A 19,809-nucleotide genomic window follows, 5' to 3' on the forward strand; every position below is an offset into this window, starting at 1 on the left:
AAACCCTATTCCCTAGACCCCATTCCCTATACCCTAAACCCTATTCCCTAGATCCTATTCCCTAGACCCTAAACCCTATTCTCTGGACCCTATTCCCTAGACCCTAAATCATATTCCCTAGACCCTGTTCCCTAGACCCTAAACCATATTCCCTAAACCCCATTCCCTATTCCCTAGACCCCATTCCCTAGACCCTATTCCCTAGACCCTATTCCCTAGACCCTAAACCCTATTCCCTAGACCCCATTCCCTAGACCCTATTCCCTAAACCCTATTCCCTATACCCTATTCCCTAGACCCTATACCCTATACCCTATTTTAACCCCCTAATATTGCTAATGCTATGCTAATGCTATGCTAATGGTCCCAGGTGTAAAAGTGTAGTCCAGTGGTTCCCAAACGTTTTCATGTCAAGGACCCACAAAATGACTAATCAGCCCCACGGACCCCCATAGGAGAAGATATGCCAGGGACCCCCATTTGAAAAGATATGCCAGGGACCCCCATTTGAAAATGTATGCCAGGGACCCCCATTTGAAAATATATGCCAGGGACCCCCATTTGAAAATATATGCCAGGGACCCCCATTTGATAAGATATGCCAGGGACCCCCATTTGATAAGATATGCCAGGGACCCCCATAGGAGAAGATATGCCAGGGACCCCCATAGGAGAAGATATGCCAGGGACCCCCATTTGAAAAGATATGCCAGGGACCCCCATTTGAAAAGATATGCCAGGGACCCCCATTTGAAAAGATATGCCAGGGACCCCCATTTGAAAATATATGCCAGGGACCCCCATTTGAAAATATATGCCAGGGACCCCCATTTGATAAGATATGCCAGGGACCCCCATTTGATAAGATATGCCAGGGACCCCCATAAGAGAAGATTTTAATTTCAAGGACCCCCAGTTTCATTATGCAACAGGAAACGACCCCCATTTAATGGAATTTCTATCTCTGGCATATTTTACTCTGACAGATGTACACTGTCAGAGTTACAGTCCCATAAGGGTCCATTTGGTTCCTAACTATCATTTAGCTGGGGACCCCCTGGAACTCCCTCAAGGACCCCTGGGGGTCCCTGGACCCCACTTTAAGAACCATTGGTGTCAATCACTCCATGGGGAGGGGCCTAATGTCATTCTGCGCAATTGATTAGGATGACATCATCATCCTCGTGTGTGTGTGTGTGTGTGTGTGTGTGTGTGTGTGTGTGTGTGTGTGTGTGTGTGTGTGTGTGTGTGTGTGTGTGTGTGTGTGTGTGTGTGTGTGTGTGTGTGTGTGTGTGTGTGTGTGTGTGCGTGTGCGTGCGTGCGCGCGCGCGTGCGTCTCCCCCTACAAGGCGGTTTGATGAGGTGCTGATCCATCACCATGTGTTTGTCTCCCCCTACAGGGCGGTTTGATGAGGTGCTGATCCGTCACCAGGTGAAGTATCTGGGTCTGATGGAGAACCTGAGAGTCAGACGAGCAGGCTTCGCTTATCGACGACGATATGAAGTCTTCTTACAGAGGTACCCTAAACCCTATAGACTATACCCTAAACCCTATAGACTCTACCCTATAGACTATACCTTAAACCCTATAGACTATACCCTAGACTCTACCCTAAACCCTATAGACTATACCCTAAACCCTATAGACTATACCCTAAACCCTATAGACTACCCTAAACCCTATAGACTCTACCCTATACCCTATAGACGATACCCTAAACCCTAGACTATACCCTATATATATACCCTAATCCCTATAGACTATACCCTAAACCCTATAGACTAGTATAAAGTATTTATACTCTCCAGGTATAAGTCTCTGTGTCCAGCCACCTGTCCTCAGTGTAATAAAGTATTTATACTCTCCAGGTATAAGTCTCTGTGTCCAGCCACCTGTCCTCAGTGTAATAAAGTATTTATACTCTCCAGGTATAAGTCTCTGTGTCCAGCCACTTGGCCCCGGTGGGATGGTAAGGTGCTTGAAGGCGTGTCCACTCTGGTCAAACACCTCGGATACAAACCTGAAGAATACAAGCTGGGCAGGTCAGGCACGCACGCACGCACGGTCGCACGCACGCACGCACACACGCACGCGCGCGCGCACGCACGCACGGTCGCACGCACACACGCACGGTCGCACGCACGCACGCACGGTCGCACGCGCGCGCGCACGCACGCACGCAATGATTTATAACTTCATTGCGTGTTTCTTAACCCACTTTTGGTGTTTTAAGGTTCGAGGTTCAAGGACTTTCTTAATGTCCCAGAAGGGCAATTGTGTTTAAATGGTAAATGGTGCATTTATATAGCGCCTTTATCCAAGGCGCTTTACAGAGATTGTGTACATGTGTTACATTCACCCATTCACACACACATTCATACACCGATGGCAACGGAAACCATGCAAGGGACCAACTAGCACATCGGGAGCAATTAGGGGTTCAGTGTCTTGCTCAAGGACACTTCAACAGTAACTCTGGGGGAGCCCGGGTTTGAACTGGCAACCTTGCGGTTACCATCCAGGCACTCTACCCCTGAGCCACTGCAACAGTAGTGGTTTCAGACATACAAACAATACAAAACAATACAGGACAACAACAGACAAGAGACACCATAGCATAAACAGAGGTCTGGTCGTATCTAGTGCAGGTAGAAGAATAAGAGATAAAAAATAAGAAAGGCAAAAAAGTGCTAAGATATAAGATATAATATATAAAGTGCCGCATAAAGTGCATGTTTTCAGCATCATCATCATTAAACATTATGTTATAATTTTAGCTATTGAAAAAAAAAGCAGATCTACAAGCTCATAGCGCGCGCTAATGCTAATGGGTTAATCTATTGTGTTTTTTTCCCTCAGATCCAAAATCTTCATCCGTTTCCCCAAAACGTTGTTCGCCACAGAGGACGCTCTGGAGACCAGGAAACACAGCTTGGGTGATTATTAATAATAATAATAATAATAATAATATTATTAGTATTAGTATTAGTATTATTAGGTTAGTTAGTTAAAGACCTAGTGAAATGAAAAGTACGTTTTTCACACTTTTAGATCCACATCCGTTTTTTTCATTTTTGTGTATTTTTATATCAAAAGTCCATAAAAATAAAAATGTAATTACTTCCTGAAAACGAAAGGCGTGATGACGTGTCGACGCCCACATCAATGAAAGCCAATAAAAATGAAGCTCACCCGTTTGATTCCCATCGCTGTCGTCCTCCAAACACAAATACTTTTTTACTTTTACGTTTTTAATCTCATTCAATATGACATCCAGACGGTGTATTACTCGGTTTAAACTTAATCAGCTCGCTAAAACATTCTAGGTAGAACTAAGTAAGCCATGAGTTTTGCTGCTCGTCTCTCTGTCACTTTGTAAAATGTACATGAGATGGAGCGAGCTACGTCCCATAGCCTGAAGGGATGTGACGTCCCATAGCCTGAAGGGATGTCACGTCCCATAGCCTGAAGGGATGTGACGCACTGATTGGTTCAGAGCGTTCCGACCTGGCGTTACTTTGAGGCTGAGACTTCAAAACAAAATGCCTAAATTAACCATTTCACCCCCATATTTAACTAAGTTATGGCTGGTTATAGTTGGGTTATCATATCTCTGTCTCCATACAGGTTATATTAGTTACCTAGGTTATATTAGTTACCTAGGTTATTAGTTTCCTAGGTTATATTAGTTACCTAGGTTATATTAGTTAACTAGGTTATATTAGTTACCTAGGTTATATTAGTTACCTAGGTTATATTAGTTAACTAGGTTATATTAGTTAACTAGGTTATATTAGTTACCTAGGTTATATTAGTTAACTAGGTTATATTAGTTACCTAGGTTATATTAGTTACCTAGGTTATATTAGTTAACTAGGTTATATTAGTTAACTAGGTTATATTAGTTACCTAGGTTATATTAGTTACCTAGGTTATATTAGTTAACTAGGTTATATTAGTTACCTAGGTTATATTAGTTACCTAGGTTATATTAGTTAACTAGGTTATATTAGTTAACTAGGTTATATTAGTTACCTAGGTTATATTAGTTAACTAGGTTATATTGGTTAACTAGGTTATATTAGTTACCTAGGTTATATTAGTTACCTAGGTTATATTAGTTACCTAGGTTATATTAGTTACCTAGGTTATATTAGTTTCCTAGGTTATATTAGTTACCTAGGTTATATTAGTTAACTAGGTTATATTAGTTAACTAGGTTATATTAGTTACCTAGGTTATATTAGTTACCTAGGTTATATTAGTTACCTAGGTTATATTAGTTACCTAGGTTATATTAGTTACCTAGGTTATATTAGTTAACTAGGTTATATTAGTTACCTAGGTTATATTAGTTACCTAGGTTATATTAGTTAACTAGGTTATATTAGTTAACTAGGTTATATTAGTTAACTAGGTTATATTAGTTAACTAGGTTATATTAGTTACCTAGGTTATATTAGTTAACTAGGTTATATTAGTTAACTAGGTTATATTAGTTACCTAGGTTATATTAGTTAACTAGGTTATATTAGTTACCTAGGTTATATTAGTTAACTAGGTTATATTAGTTAACTAGGTTATATTAGTTAACTAGGTTATATTAGTTACCTAGGTTATATTAGTTAACTAGGTTATATTAGTTACCTAGGTTATATTAGTTTCCTAGGTTATATTAGTTAACTAGGTTATATTAGTTACCTAGGTTATATTAGTTACCTAGGTTATATTAGTTAACTAGGTTATATTAGTTAACTAGGTTATATTAGTTACCTAGGTTATATTAGTTAACTAGGTTATATTAGTTAACTAGGTTATATTAGTTAACTAGGTTATATTAGTTACCTAGGTTATATTAGTTACCTAGGTTATATTAGTTACCTAGGTTATATTAGTTAACTAGGTTATATTAGTTACCTAGGTTATATTGGTTAACTAGGTTATATTAGTTACCTAGGTTATATTAGTTAACTAGGTTATATTAGTTACCTAGGTTATATTAGTTAACTAGGTTATATTAGTTAACTAGGTTATATTAGTTACCTAGGTTATATTAGTTAACTAGGTTATATTAGTTACCTAGGTTATATTAGTTACCTAGGTTATATTAGTTACCTAGGTTATATTAGTTACCTAGGTTATATTAGTCAACTAGGTTATATTAGTTACCTAGGTTATATTAGTTAACTAGGTTATATTAGTTACCTAGGTTATATTAGTTAACTAGGTTATATTAGTTACCTAGGTTATATTAGTTACCTAGGTTATATTAGTTACCTAGGTTATATTAGTTAACTAGGTTATATTAGTTACCTAGGTTATATTAGTTAACTAGGTTATAGTAGTTACCTAGGTTATATTAGTTAACTAGGTTATATTAGTTAACTAGGTTATATTAGTTACCTAGGTTATATTAGTTACCTAGGTTATATTAGTTAACTAGGTTATATTAGTTACCTAGGTTATATTAGTTACCTAGGTTATATTAGTTAACTAGGTTATAGTAGTTACCTAGGTTATATTAGTTAACTAGGTTATATTAGTTAACTAGGTTATATTAGTTACCTAGGTTATATTAGTTACCTAGGTTATATTAGTTAACTAGGTTATATTAGTTACCTAGGTTATATTAGTTAACTAGGTTATAGTAGTTACCTAGGTTATATTAGTTACCTAGGTTATATTAGTTAACTAGGTTATATTAGTTACCTAGGTTATATTAGTTAACTAGGTTATATTAGTTACCTAGGTTATATTAGTTACCTAGGTTATATTAGTTAACTAGGTTATATTAGTTAACTAGGTTATATTAGTTACCTAGGTTATATTAGTTACCTAGGTTAACACCTCTCTCTGTGTCTTCATTCAGCCACTAAGCTCCAGGCAGGATGGAAAGGATACAGCCAGAAATCTAAATACCAAAAACTCAGGAACTCTGGTAAGAAAACATGTCTCCTCCCCCTCCCCTTCCCCCTACCCATCCCCCCCTCCCCCTCCCCCTAGATAGGACTTGTCTGTTTGGATGTATGGGCTGTCAATCAGATAGGACTTTTCTGATTCGATGAATGGGCTGTCAATCAAGGCCAGGTTCAGTAGTGTTTTGCCACTCAGTAGGCGTTCCCGCGTAACTTTCGCGTACTGTGATGATGTCACGTGCATAGCCACTATTCAGTACATTAGTACTGTGTGTGTATTTGTACATTAGTACTGTGTGTGTATTTGTACATTAGTACTGTGTGTGTATTTGTACAGCCATCCTCATCCAGGCCTGGTGGAGAGGTATTCTGGCCAGGAGGAGAGCTCAGAGGAGGAGACAGGCTGCCGACACCATCCGCAGGTAATGCATTTAGGGCTCCATTTTCGTCACCGCTAAACCCCTTATCCCTAAATTATTTGCCTTTTTTTTTACTATTTTGCAAAACTCTTGTGAATAGTTAAAAGGGCCAGTCTACAAGCTCACAACGTGTCAATGTAGATTGGCTAGTTGAACTATTCAAAAATGTTTTTCAAAATAGTAAAAAAAGGCAAAGAAGTTTAGGGATAAGGGGTTTAGCGGTGACGGAAATGGATCCCTTAGCTTCTCGGACCCATCTGAGCCACGGACCACCATTTGATGACATTTAGCCTCTCAGACCCATCTGAGCCACGGACCACCATCTGATGACATTTAGCCTCTCAGACCCATCTGAGCCACGGACCACCATTTGATGACATTTAGCCTCTCAGACCCATCTGAGCCACGGACCACCATCTGATGACATTTAGCCTCTCAGACCCATCTGAGCCACGGACCACCATCTGATGACATTTAGCCTCTCAGACCCATCTGAGCCACGGACCACCATTTGATGACATTTAGCCTCTCAGACCCATCTGAGCCACGGACCACCATCTGATGACATTTAGCCTCTCAGACCCATCTGAGCCACGGACCACCATCTGATGACATTTAGCCTCTCAGACCCATCTGAGCTACGGACCACCATTTGATGACATTTAGCCTCTCAGACCCAAAACTAAAGAATATTTTGTTATCGTACAATTCCATGATTATTGCAAACATTTATATATATTAAAAAAAACATTAATATGAATGAGGTTAATTGTTTTAATTAAATATCCTAATATTAATGAGGTTAATTGTTTTAATTAAAGGATCATTAATATTAATGAGGTTAACTGTTTTAATTAAAGGATCATTAATATTAATGAGGTTAATTGTTTTAATTAAAGGATCATTAATATTAATGAGGTTAACTGTTTTAATTAAAGGATCATTAATATTAATGAGGTTAACTGTTTTAATTAAAGGTTCATCAAAGGGTTCATCTTCCGCCGCGAGCCGCGCTGCGCCGAGAACGAGTACTTCCTGGACTACGTCCGCTTCTCCTTCCTGATGAAGCTGCACAGGAACCTCCCCAAGAATGTCCTGGACAAGAGCTGGCCGGCGCCCCCTGCTGCCCTGGCTGAGGTACTGCACCCTGTATAAAATACACTACATACCCCCCTGCTGCCCTGGCTGAGGTACTGCACCCTGTATAAAATACACTACATGCCCCCTGCTGCCCTGGCTGAGGTACTGCACCCTGTATAAAATACACTACATGCCCCCTGCTGTCCTGGCTGAGGTACTGCACCCTGTATAAAATACACTACATACCCCCCTGCTGCCCTGGCTGAGGTACTGCACTACACACACACACACACACAGAGCTAGCCCGCGCCCCCTGCTGTCCTGGCTGAGGTACTGCACCCTACCTACACTACATACGACACAAACCACAAACGGCCCGGAATTGATTGATTGTAATAAAAGGTGGATATGTTACAGTGTAACTTGGTTGTTGACACAAACAAATTATAACTGCCTTTGATGTAAAATGAGGTCATCTCAAATCGTAATTAATATTTTAGAGTAACATGGTTGTAGACTCAATGACCACAAATGATGTTACTATTTAACACCCTGAGCGGCAAGGACGGAGTTCAATCAATTAGTAACGCCCAGCGCCCAGGACGGAGTTCAATCAATTAGTAACGCCCAGCGCCCAGGACGGAGTTCAATCAATTAGTAACGCCCAGCGCCCAGGACGGAGTTCTCCGTTCTATCAATTAGTAACGCCCAACGCCCAGGACGGAGTTCTCCGTTCTATCAATTAGTAACGCCCAGCGCCCAGGACGGAGATTGATAAAAAGGACGGAGATTTATTGATATCAAAACCGATCGCATCGCTCCTCAGGCTGGGAGCATCGCTCCACAGGCTGGGAGCACCGCTCCACAGGCTGGGAGCACCGCTCCACAGGCTGGGAGCACCGCTCCACAGGCTGGGAGCACCGCTCCACAGGCTGGGAGCATCGCTCCACAGGCTGGGAGCACCGCTCCACAGGCTGGGAGCACCGCTCCACAGGCTGGGAGCACCGCTCCACAGGCTGGGAGCACCGCTCCACAGGCTGGGAGCATCGCTCCACAGGCTGGGAGCACCGCTCCACAGGCTGGGAGCACCGCTCCACAGGCTGGGAGCATCGCTCCACAGGCTGGGAGCATCGCTCCACAGGCTGGGAGCACCGCTCCACAGGCTGGGAGCACCGCTCCACAGGCTGGGAGCATCGCTACACAGGCTGGGAGCACCGCTCCACAGGCTGGGAGCACCGCTCCACAGGCTGGGAGCACCGCTCCACAGGCTGGGAGCACCGCTCCACAGGCTGGGAGCACCGCTCCACAGGCTGGGAGCATCGCTCCACAGGCTGGGAGCACCGCTCCACAGGCTGGGAGCATCGCTCCACAGGCTGGGAGCACCGCTCCACAGGCTGGGAGCACCGCTCCACAGGCTGGGAGCACCGCTCCACAGGCTGGGAGCATCGCTCCACAGGCTGGGAGCACCGCTCCACAGGCTGGGAGCATCGCTCCACAGGCTGGGAGCACCGCTCCACAGGCTGGGAGCATCGCTCCTCAGGCTGGGAGCATCGCTCCACAGGCTGGGAGCACCGCTCCACAGGCTGGGAGCGCCGCTCCACAGGCTGGGAGCGCCGCTCCACAGGCTGGGAGCACCGCTCCACAGGCTGGGAGCGTCGCTCCACAGGCTGGGAGCATCGCTCCACAGGCTGGGAGCACCGCTCCACAGGCTGGGAGCACCGCTCCACAGGCTGGGAGCATCGCTCCTCAGGCTGGGAGCATCGCTCCACAGGCTGGGAGCATCGCTCCTCAGGCTGGGAGCATCGCTCCACAGGCTGGGAGCACCGCTCCACAGGCTGGGAGCACCGCTCCACAGGCTGGGAGCACCGCTCCACAGGCTGGGAGCATCGCTCCACAGGCTGGGAGCACCGCTCCACAGGCTGGGAGCACCGCTCCACAGGCTGGGAGCACCGCTCCACAGGCTGGGAGCACCGCTCCACAGGCTGGGAGCACCGCTCCACAGGCTGGGAGCATCGCTCCTCAGGCTGGGAGCACCGCTCCACAGGCTGGGAGCATCGCTCCACAGGCTGGGAGCACCGCTCCACAGGCTGGGAGCATCGCTCCTCAGGCTGGGAGCATCGCTCCTCAGGCTGGGAGCATCGCTCCACAGGCTGGGAGCATCGCTCCTCAGGCTGGGAGCACCGCTCCACAGGCTGGGAGCATCGCTCCACAGGCTGGGAGCATCGCTCCACAGGCTGGGAGCGCCGCTCCACAGGCTGGGAGCATCACTCCACAGGCTGGGAGCATCGCTCCACAGGCTGTGAGCATCGCTCCACAGGCTGGGAGCATCGCTCCACAGGCTGGGAGCACCGCTCCACAGGCTGGGAGCACCGCTCCACAGGCTGGGAGCATCGCTCCACAGGCTGGGAGCACCGCTCCACAGGCTGGGAGCACCGCTCCACAGGCTGACCGCTCCACAGGCTGGGAGCACCGCTCCACAGGCTGGGAGCACCGCTCCACAGGCTGGGAGCATCGCTCCACAGGCTGGGAGCACCGCTCCACAGGCTGGGAGCACCGCTCCACAGGCTGGGAGCGTCTGTTGGGCAACATTCGATGTTATTTTCCGGTTGGGACGTCATCGAAAATGTTACCCCCCCCCCATTTTAGCGGATGAGATCGAAAATCTTAAAACGTGAATAACTCTTAATTGATCTAAATCATTCCGTCCAATTCTAACCAAAGATCCTGTGTCAGACGGCCCACCGCGGTCCCGTCGCGGTAGATTTAATCATACCTCCCGTTGTTGTCGAGCGCCTCGGGAGTGTTTTGGCTACATTTAGCTACTTCAGCCACATCTGGGATGACACATCATTGGGCACAAAATGTGTTAATGTATTGGTGTTTAATAAATGAATTAGTGTTTAATAAATGTAATGTGTCAGTGTATAATGAATGTATTCATATTTATTTGATTGACAGGCGTCAGATTATCTGTATCAGTGTTTAATAAATGTATTCATATTTTTTTGATTGACAGGCGTCAGATTATCTGCGTAAACTGTGCATGCAGAACATGGTGTGGAGCTACTGTAAGAAGATCAGCCCAGAATGGAAACACCAGGTAAACCTCACGCTATGCCCTCCTATAATAACATCACGCTATGTCCTCCTATAATAACATCACGCTATGTCATCCTATAATAACATCACGCTATGTCCTATAATAACATCACGCTATGTCCTATAATAACATCACGCTATGCCCTCCTATAATAACATCACGCTATGTCCTCCTATAATAACATCACGCTATGCCCTCCTATAATAACATCACGCTATGTCCTCCTAGAATAACCTCACGCTATGTCATCCTATAATAACCTCACAATATGTACTCCTATAATAACATCACGCTATGTCCTCCTATAATAACATTACGTTATGCCCTCCTATAATAACCTCACGATATGCCCTCCTATAATAACATCACGCTATGTCCTCCTATAATAACATCACGTTATGTCATCCTATAATAACCTCACGATATGCCCTCCTATAATAGCATCACGCTATGCCCTCCTATAATAACATCACGTTATGCCCTCCTATAATAACATCACGCTATGCCCTCCTATAATATCATCACGCTATGTCCTCCTATAATAACATCCCGCTATGCCCTCCTATAATAACATCACGCTATGTCCTCTTATAATAACATCACGCTATGCCCTCCTATAATAACATCACGCTATGTCCTATAATAACATCATGATATGCCCTCCTATAATAACATCACGATATGTCATCCTATAATAACATCACGCTATGTCCTATAATAACATCACGCTATGTCCTATAATAACATCACTATGCCCTCCTATAATAACATCACGCTATGCCCTCCTATAATAACATCACGCTATGCCCTCCTATAATAACATCACGCTATGCCCTCCTATAATAACATCACGCTATGCCCTCCTATAATAACATCACGTTATGTCATCCTATAATAACATCACGATATGCCCTCCTATAATAACCTCACGCTATGCCCTCCTATAATAACATCACGATATGCCCTCCTATAATAACATCACGCTATGTCCTCCTATAATAACATCACGCTATGTCCTATAATAACATCACGCTATGTCCTCTTATAATAACATCATGATATGCCCTCCTATAATAACATCACGTTATGCCCTCCTATAATAACCTCACGCTATGTCCTATAATAACCACGATATGTGCTCCTATAATAACCTCACGATATGCCCTCCTATAATAACATCACGTTATGCCCTCCTATAATAACCTCACGATATGTCCTCCTATAATAACCTCACGATATGCCCTCCTATAATAACATCACGCTATGCCATCCTATAATAACATCACGCTATGCCCTCCTATAATAACATCACGATATGCCCTCCTATAATAACCTCACGCTATGTCCTCCTATAATAACCTCACGACATGCCCTCCTATAATAACATCACGCTATGCCCTCCTATAATAACCTCACGCTATGCCCTCCTATAATAACCTCACGCTATGCCCTCCTATAATAACCTAACGCTATGTCCTCCTATAATAACCTAACGCTATGTCCTCCTATAATAACCTCACGCTATGCCCTCCTATAATAACCTCACGATATGCCCTCCTATAATAACATCACGATATACCTCCTATAATAACATCATTATATGCCCTCCTATAATAACATCACGATATGCCCTCCTATAATAACATCACGATATGCCCTCCTATAATAACATCACGTTATGCCCTCCTATAATAACATCACGATATGTCCTCCTATAATAACATCACGCTATGCCCTCCTATAATAACATCACGTTATGTCATCCTATAATAACATCACGCTATGCCCTCCTATAATAACATCACGATATGCCCTCCTATAATAACATCACGATATGCCCTTCTATAATAACATCACGTTATGCCCTCCTATAATAACATCACGCTATGTCATCCTATAATAACATCACGTTATGCCCTCCTATAATAACATTGCGCTATGTCCTCCTATAATAACAGCACGCTATGCCCTCCTATAATAACATCACGCTATGTCATCCTATAATAACATCACGCTATGCCCTCCTATAATAACAGCACGATATGCCCTCCTATAATAACATCACGCTATGCCCTCCTATAATAACATCACAATATGCCCTCCTATAATAACATCACGCTATGCCCTCCTATAATAACATCACGCTATGCCCTCCTATAATAACATCACACTATGTCCTCCTATAATAACATCACGCTATGCCCTCCTATAATAACATCGCGCTATGCCCTCCGATAATAACATCACGCTATGCCCTCCTATAATAACATCACGCTATGCCCTCCTATAATAACATCACGATATGCCCTCCTATAATAACATCACGCTATGTCATATAATAACATCACGCTATGTCATATAATAACATCACGCTATGCCCTCCTATAATAACATCACGCTATGTCCTATAATAACATCACGCTATGTCATCCTATAATAACATCACGCTATGCCCTCCTATAATAACATCACGATATGCCCTCCTATAATAACATCACGCTATGTCCTCCTATAATAACATCACGATATGCCCTCCTATAATAACATCACTCTATGCCCTCCTATAATAACATCACGATATGCCCTCCTATAATAACATCACGCTATGCCCTCCTATAATAACATCACGATATGCCCTCCTATAATAACATCACGCTATGCCCTTCAATGTAAACATCACAATATGCCTTCCTATGTTGTAAACGTTCTGTAAGGTAATCATTAGGCCTATAGGAAGGCATACAGTGATGTTTACATTATAGGAGGGCCTACAGTGAAGATCAGCCCTGAATGGAAGCATGATTATAATATAATTATTAATATTTATAATATCTACTGCCCCCATGTGGCCACAGATGGAACAGAAGATGATCGCCAGTGAGATCTTCAAGGACAAGAAGGACAACTATCCTCAGAGTGTCTCCAAACTGTTTGTCAGCACCAGACTGAGTAAATAAAGTTGTATTATCAATCCATGTTGAGATATTGAAATGTTATACTGTTATGTAAGGGATAATGTCTGGCTAGCTGGTCATTGTAGGGAGATAATTCACCTCATTTATGTAAGGGATAATGTCTGGCTAGGTGGTCGTTGTAGGAGATAATTCACCTCCTTTATGTAAGGGATAATGTCTGGCTAGGTGGTCGTAGGGAGATAATTCACCTCCTTTATGTAAGGGATAATGTCTGGCTAGGTGGTCGTTGTAGGGAGATAATTCACCTCCTTTATGTAAGGGATAATGTCTGGCTAGGTGGTCGTTGTAGGGAGATAATTCACCTCCTTTATGTAAGGGATAATGTCTGGCTAGGTGGTCGTTGTAGTGAGATAATTCACCTCCTTTATGTAAGGGATAATGTCTGGCTAGGTGGTCGTTGTAGGGAGATAATTCACCTCCTTTATGTAAGGGATAATGTCTGGCTAGGTGGTCGTTGTAGGGAGATAATTCACCTCCTTTATGTAAGGGATAATGTCTGGCTAGGTGGTCGTTGTAGGGAGATAATTCACCTCCTTTATGTAAGGGATAATGTCTGGCTAGGTGGTCGTTGTAGGGAGATAATTCACCTCCTTTATGTAAGGGATAATGTCTGGCTAGGTGGTTGTTGTAGGGAGATAATTCACCTCCTTTATGTAAGGGATAATGTCTGGCTAGGTGGTCGTTGTAGGAGATAATTCACCGACAGGGAGTTTAACCACCGAGGTGAAGCTGAGGTGGTCAAACTCCCTGAAGGTGAATTATATCGCGACAACGACCACCTAGCCAGATATTATCGAACTTATTACATGGCTACCTAACATAAATGAATACATTGACCCAAAAAACAACAAAAAAAGTATTCCATAAGTTTGCGCTGGCTGCGTCTGCCCCGCTGCAGGTTGAGTGAGTTGATCAAATATAATCAATTTCCGGGTTTTACTGCTTTGTCTATTTCTCGCTCAAATGTTTTTGAGAGCAATGTTTAGCTGTAAATAACATTGTATGTAACTAGTGTGTGTGTGTGTTTACATGGCTGTCATGTTGGAAACAGCAGTAAATCAAGCGGGCGCAGCTGGTGCTCAGAGGGTTTAATTATGTTATAAAGCGGAGCGGTCATTATCAAAAATGTTGTAATGTGTGTTCCAGACGGTGAAGAGATCAACCCTAAAGTGCTTCAGTCTCTGGGCAACGAGAAGATGAAGGTTAGACTTACACTTAATACATTTTAATCCAGATTTACACTTCATCCAGATTTACACATCATTTAGTTGAATGTATCTGACACTCTTAATCCAGAGAGATTTACAGTATCAACGTGAACACATACATAGAATGCAGAGAGAAGAGAGAAGCCTTCATTTTCTATTAGCTTGGATTCCTCATCGCTGATGTCACTGGTAGACAAGATTCTGAACTGCCTTCAGCCCTCCTATGAGACACAGACTGGTTTCTGAACCGCCCACAGCCCTCCTATGAGACACAGACTGGTTTCTGAACCGCCCACAGCCCTCCTATGAGACAGACTGGTTTCTGAACTGCCCACAGCCCTCCTATGAGACACAGACTGGTTTCTGAACCACCCACAGCCCTCCTATGAGACACAGACTGGTTTCTGAACCGCCCACAGCCCTCCTATGAGACACAGACTGGTTTCTGAACTGCCCACAGCCCTCATATGAGACACAGACTGGTTTCTGAACCGCCCACAGCCCTCCTATGAGACACAGACTGGTTTCTGAACCGCCCACAGCCCTCCTATGAGACACAGACTGGTTTCTGAACCGCCCACAGCCCTCCTATGAGACACAGACTGGTTTCTGAACCGCCCACAGCCCTCCTATGAGACACAGACTGGTTTCTGAACCGCCCACAGCCCTCCTATGAGACACAGACTGGTTTCTGAACCGCCCACAGCCCTCCTATGAGACACAGACTGGTTTCTGAACCGCCCACAGCCCTCCTATGAGACACAGACTGGTTTCTGAACCGCCCACAGCCCTCCTATGAGACACAGACTGGTTTCTGAACCGCCCACAGCCCTCCTATGAGACACAGACTGGTTTCTGAACCGCCCACAGCCCTCCTATGAGACACATTAGACACATTAAGTGGCAGCGGTGGCCGAACGGATAGCGGAGCGGTCTTGATACCGGAAGGTCGCCAGTTCGAATCAGCTGTCCGACACCACCGCTGAAGTGCCCTTGAACAAGGCATTGAACCACTACGATGAAATGTGTTCTATGAGCAGGGCCTGGCTGGAAACAAGTTCTTGAGCTTAGCCCAGATACCCTGGGTAAATATAGTAATCATCATCATCATCATCATCATCACATACTGGTTTCTGAACTGTCCACAGACACAGACCGGTGTGTGAATGTGTGTATGAATGGGTGAATGTAATGCACAATCTATGTAAAGCGCCTTGGATGAATGCGCTATATAAATGCACCATTTACCTATTAAACATGTATTTGTATGTATTAAACATGTATTTGTATGTATTAAACATGTATTTGTATGTATTTGACATGTATTTGACATGTATTTTTATGTATTAAACATGTATTTGTATGTATTTGACATGTATTTGACATGTATTTGTATGTATTAAACATGTATTTGTATGTATTTGACATGTATTTGACATGTATTTGTATGTATTAAACATGTATTTGTATGTATTAAACATGTATTTGTATGTATTAATATTTCAGTACGCGGTTCCCGTCACTAAGTACGACAGGAAGGGCTACAAGGCGCGTCCGCGCCAGCTGCTGCTCACGGCCAACAGCGCCATCATTGTTGAGGAGGCCAAAATGAAGCAGTGCATCGACTATGGAGCGCTCACAGGTTGGTGTTGTTATTACTTGCGCAAGCAGAGCGCGCAAGTACTAGTTTCGCCCAGGACGATGCGTATGTACCGTCCCAGGACGATGCGTATGCACCGTCCCAGGACGATGCGTATGCACCGTCCCGGGACGATGCGTATGCACCGTCCCAGCAAATGACGTAATGACTACTCGTGCCTGATACGGCAGTGGTGTCAGACTACATACATGTATACATAGGAGCATTACCTCTAATCCTCCCGACACTAAAACACATCGTCATTACGTCACCATCGAAAACCAATTACACTCTGGCATTGGGACCTTTAATCCACATCTTTATTACGTCATCATTGAGAGCTAGTCATCATTGAGAGCTAGCTATACCAGTTATACCCTGACGTCATATGCTGGGACGGTGCATACGCATCAAAAGTAACCACAGTATACCACTAATCAACTTACAAATTACATATACATATACATAGAGGCATTTCCTTTAATCCACCCGACACTGATCGAGATATATGTCACCATCGAAGGCATTGGGTCCTTTAATCCACATCTTTATTACGATATACTTCATAATACTACTTTTTTACGTGCAAAAAGTAGGTACGTAGCAAATAGCTAAACCTAATAATTCAATATTTCAATCGTTCTTTCAAAGAGAAGCTGATATTTGACAGTTTGTAGCGGTCGACAGTACTTGCGCGCTCTGCTTGCACACTAGTAGGCCATTTATGGCCTACTAGTGTGCAACAAGCAAGTAGGCACTCGACAGAGTGCAGTTCTAGTTATTATTATTATTATTAATAATAATATTCATATTATTGAGCTACTGCCGTCCCGTTCCATCCATCCATCCATCCATCTTCAACCGCTTACCCTTGGTCTGCCCCGGGGTCTCCTCCCCGTGGAGATATAATCCATCTGGTCCTTGGTCTGCCCCGGGGTCTCCTCCCCGTGGATATATAATCCATCTGGTCCTTGGTCTGCCCCGGGGTCTCCTCCCCGTGGAGATATAATCCATCTGGTCCTTGGTCTGCCCCGGGGTCTCCTCCCCGTGGAGATATAATCCATCTGGTCCTTGGTCTGCCCCGGGGTCTCCTCCCCGTGGAGATATAATCCATCTGGTCCTTGGTCTGCCCCGGGGTCTCCTCCCAGTGGAGATATAATCCATCTGGTCCTTGGTCTGCCCCGGGGTCTCCTCCCAGTGGAGATATAATCCATCTGGTCCTTGGTCTGCCCCGGGGTCTCCTCCCCGTGGAGATATAATCCATCTGGTCCTTGGTCTGCCCCGGGGTCTCCTCCCAGTGGAGATATAATCCATCTGGTCCTTGGTCTGCCCCGGGGTCTCCTCCCAGTGGAGATATAATCCATCTGGTCCTTGGTCTGCCCCGCGGTCTCCTCCCAGTGGAGATATAATCCATCTGGTCCTTGGTCTGCCCCGGGGTCTCCTCCCCGTGGAGATATAATCCATCTGGTCCTTGGTCTGCCCCGCGGTCTCCTCCCCGTGGATATATAATCCATCTGGTCCTTGGTCTGCCCCGGGGTCTCCTCCCAGTGGAGATATAATCCATCTGGTCCTTGGTCTGCCCCGGGGTCTCCTCCCAGTGGAGATATAATCCATCTGGTCCTTGGTCTGCCCCGGGGTCTCCTCCCAGTGGAGATATAATCCATCTGGTCCTTGGTCTGCCCCGGGGTCTCCTCCCAGTGGGACGTGGTCCTTGGTCTGCCCCGGGGTCTCCTCCCAGTGGTCCTTGGTCTGCCCCGGGGTCTCCTCCCAGTGGTCCTTGGTCTGCCCCAGGGTCTCCTCCCAGTGGTCTTTGGTCTGCCCCGGGGTCTCCTCCCAGTGGTTCTTGGTCTGCCCCAGGGTCTCCTCCCAGTGGTCCTTGGTCTGCCCCGGGGTCTCCTCCCAGTGGTCCTTGGTCTGCCCCGGGGTCTCCTCCCAGTGGGCCTTGGTCTGCCCCGGGGTCTCCTCCCAGTGGGACGTGGTCCTTGGTCTGCCTCGGGGTCTCCTCCCAGTGGTCCTTGGTCTGCCTCGGGGTCTCCTCCCAGTGGTCCTTGGTCTGCCCCGGGGTCTCCTCCCAGTGGGCCTTGGTCTGCCCCGGGGTCTCCTCCCAGTGGTCCTTGGTCTGCCCCGGGGTCTCCTCCCAGTGGGAGGAGAGAGGGGTCTCCTCCCACTGGGGGTCTCCTCCCAGGGGGTCTCCTCCCAGGGGGTCTCCTCCCAGTGGGGGGAGAGAGGGGTCTCCTCCCAGGGGGTCTCCTCCCAGTGGTCCTTGGTCTGCCCCGGGGTCTCCTCCCAGTGGTCCTTGGTCTGCCTCGGGGTCTCCTCCCAGTGGTCCTTGGTCTGCCCCGGGGTCTCCTCCCAGTGGGCCTTGGTCTGCCCCGGGGTCTCCTCCCAGTGGGCCTTGGTCTGCCCCGGGGTCTCCTCCCAGTGGGAGGGGGGGGGGGGGGGGGGGGGGGTCTCCTCCCAGGGGGTCTCCTCCCAGGGGGTCTCCTCCCAGTGGGGGGAGAGAGGGGTCTCCTCCCAGTGGTCCTTGGTCTGCCTCGGGGTCTCCTCCCAGTGGTCCTTGGTCTGCCCCAGGGTCTCCTCCCAGTGGTCCTTGGTCTGCCCCGGGGTCTCCTCCCAGTGGTCCTTGGTCTGCCCCGGGGTCTCCTCCCAGTGGTCCTTGGTCTGCCCTGGGGTCTCCTCCCAGTGGTCCTTGGTCTGCCCCGGGGTCTCCAGTGGGAGGGGGGGGGGGGGGTCTCCTCCCAGGGGGTCTCCTCCCAGTGGGAGGAGAGAGGGGTCTCCTCCCACTGGGGGTCTCCTCCCAGGGGTCTCCTCCCAGGGGGTCTCCTCCCAGTGGGGGGGGGGGGGGGGGGGGTCTCCTCCCAGGGGGTCTCCTCCCAGTGGGAGGAGAGAGGGGTCTCCTCCTACTGGGGGTCTCCTCCCAGGGGGTCTCCTCCCAGGGGGTCTCCTCCCAGTGGGGGGGTCTCCTCCCAGTGGGGGGGGGGGTCTCCTCCCAGTGGGGGGGGGGTCTCCTCCCAGTGGGGGGGGGTCTCCTCCCAGTGGGGGGGGTCTCCTCCCAGTGGGGGGGGGGGGGTCTCCTCCCAGGGGGTCTCCTCCCACTGGGGGTCTCCTCCCAGGGGGTCTCCTCCCACTGGGGGTCTCCTCCCAGGGGGTCTCCTCCCAGTGGGGGGGGGGGGTCTCCTCCCAGGGGGTCTCCTCCCAATGGGGGGGGGGGGTCTCCTCCCAGTGGGGGGGGGGTCTCCAGTGGGGGGGGGGGTCTCCTCCCAGGGGGTCTCCTCCCAGGGGGTCTCCTCCCACTGGGGGTCTCCTCCCAGGGGGTCTCCTCCCAGTGGGGGGGGGGGTCTCCTCCCAGTGGGGGGGGGGTCTCCTCCCAGTGGGGGGGGGGTCTCCTCCCAGTGGGGGGGGGGTCTCCTCCCAGGGGGTCTCCTCCCAGGGGGTCTCCTCCCAGTGGGAGGAGAGAGGGGTCTCCTCCCAC

General features: G+C 46.8%; 1 protein-coding gene across 1 annotated transcript in view; it reads left to right on the top strand.

Annotated features, from left to right (window-relative positions):
• LOC306919189 (unconventional myosin-Ic-like) overlaps positions 1–19,809 on the top strand; it is a 96,149-nt gene that overhangs the window by 51,938 nt on the left and 24,402 nt on the right. The window contains exons 8-17 of the mRNA XM_079532013.1: positions 1,401–1,518; positions 1,930–2,043; positions 2,861–2,937; positions 5,871–5,939; positions 6,254–6,338; positions 7,313–7,472; positions 10,432–10,515; positions 13,371–13,464; positions 14,637–14,692; positions 16,205–16,340. Coding sequence (XP_079388139.1) covers positions 1,401–1,518; positions 1,930–2,043; positions 2,861–2,937; positions 5,871–5,939; positions 6,254–6,338; positions 7,313–7,472; positions 10,432–10,515; positions 13,371–13,464; positions 14,637–14,692; positions 16,205–16,340 — 993 coding nt within the window. The remainder of the gene's footprint in view (positions 1–1,400; positions 1,519–1,929; positions 2,044–2,860; positions 2,938–5,870; positions 5,940–6,253; positions 6,339–7,312; positions 7,473–10,431; positions 10,516–13,370; positions 13,465–14,636; positions 14,693–16,204; positions 16,341–19,809) is intronic.

The sequence above is a fragment of the Electrona antarctica genome, assembly GCF_951216825.1.
Source record: "Electrona antarctica genome assembly, contig: scaffold_51, whole genome shotgun sequence".
In the NCBI taxonomy this organism is placed as follows: domain Eukaryota; kingdom Metazoa; phylum Chordata; class Actinopteri; order Myctophiformes; family Myctophidae; genus Electrona; species Electrona antarctica.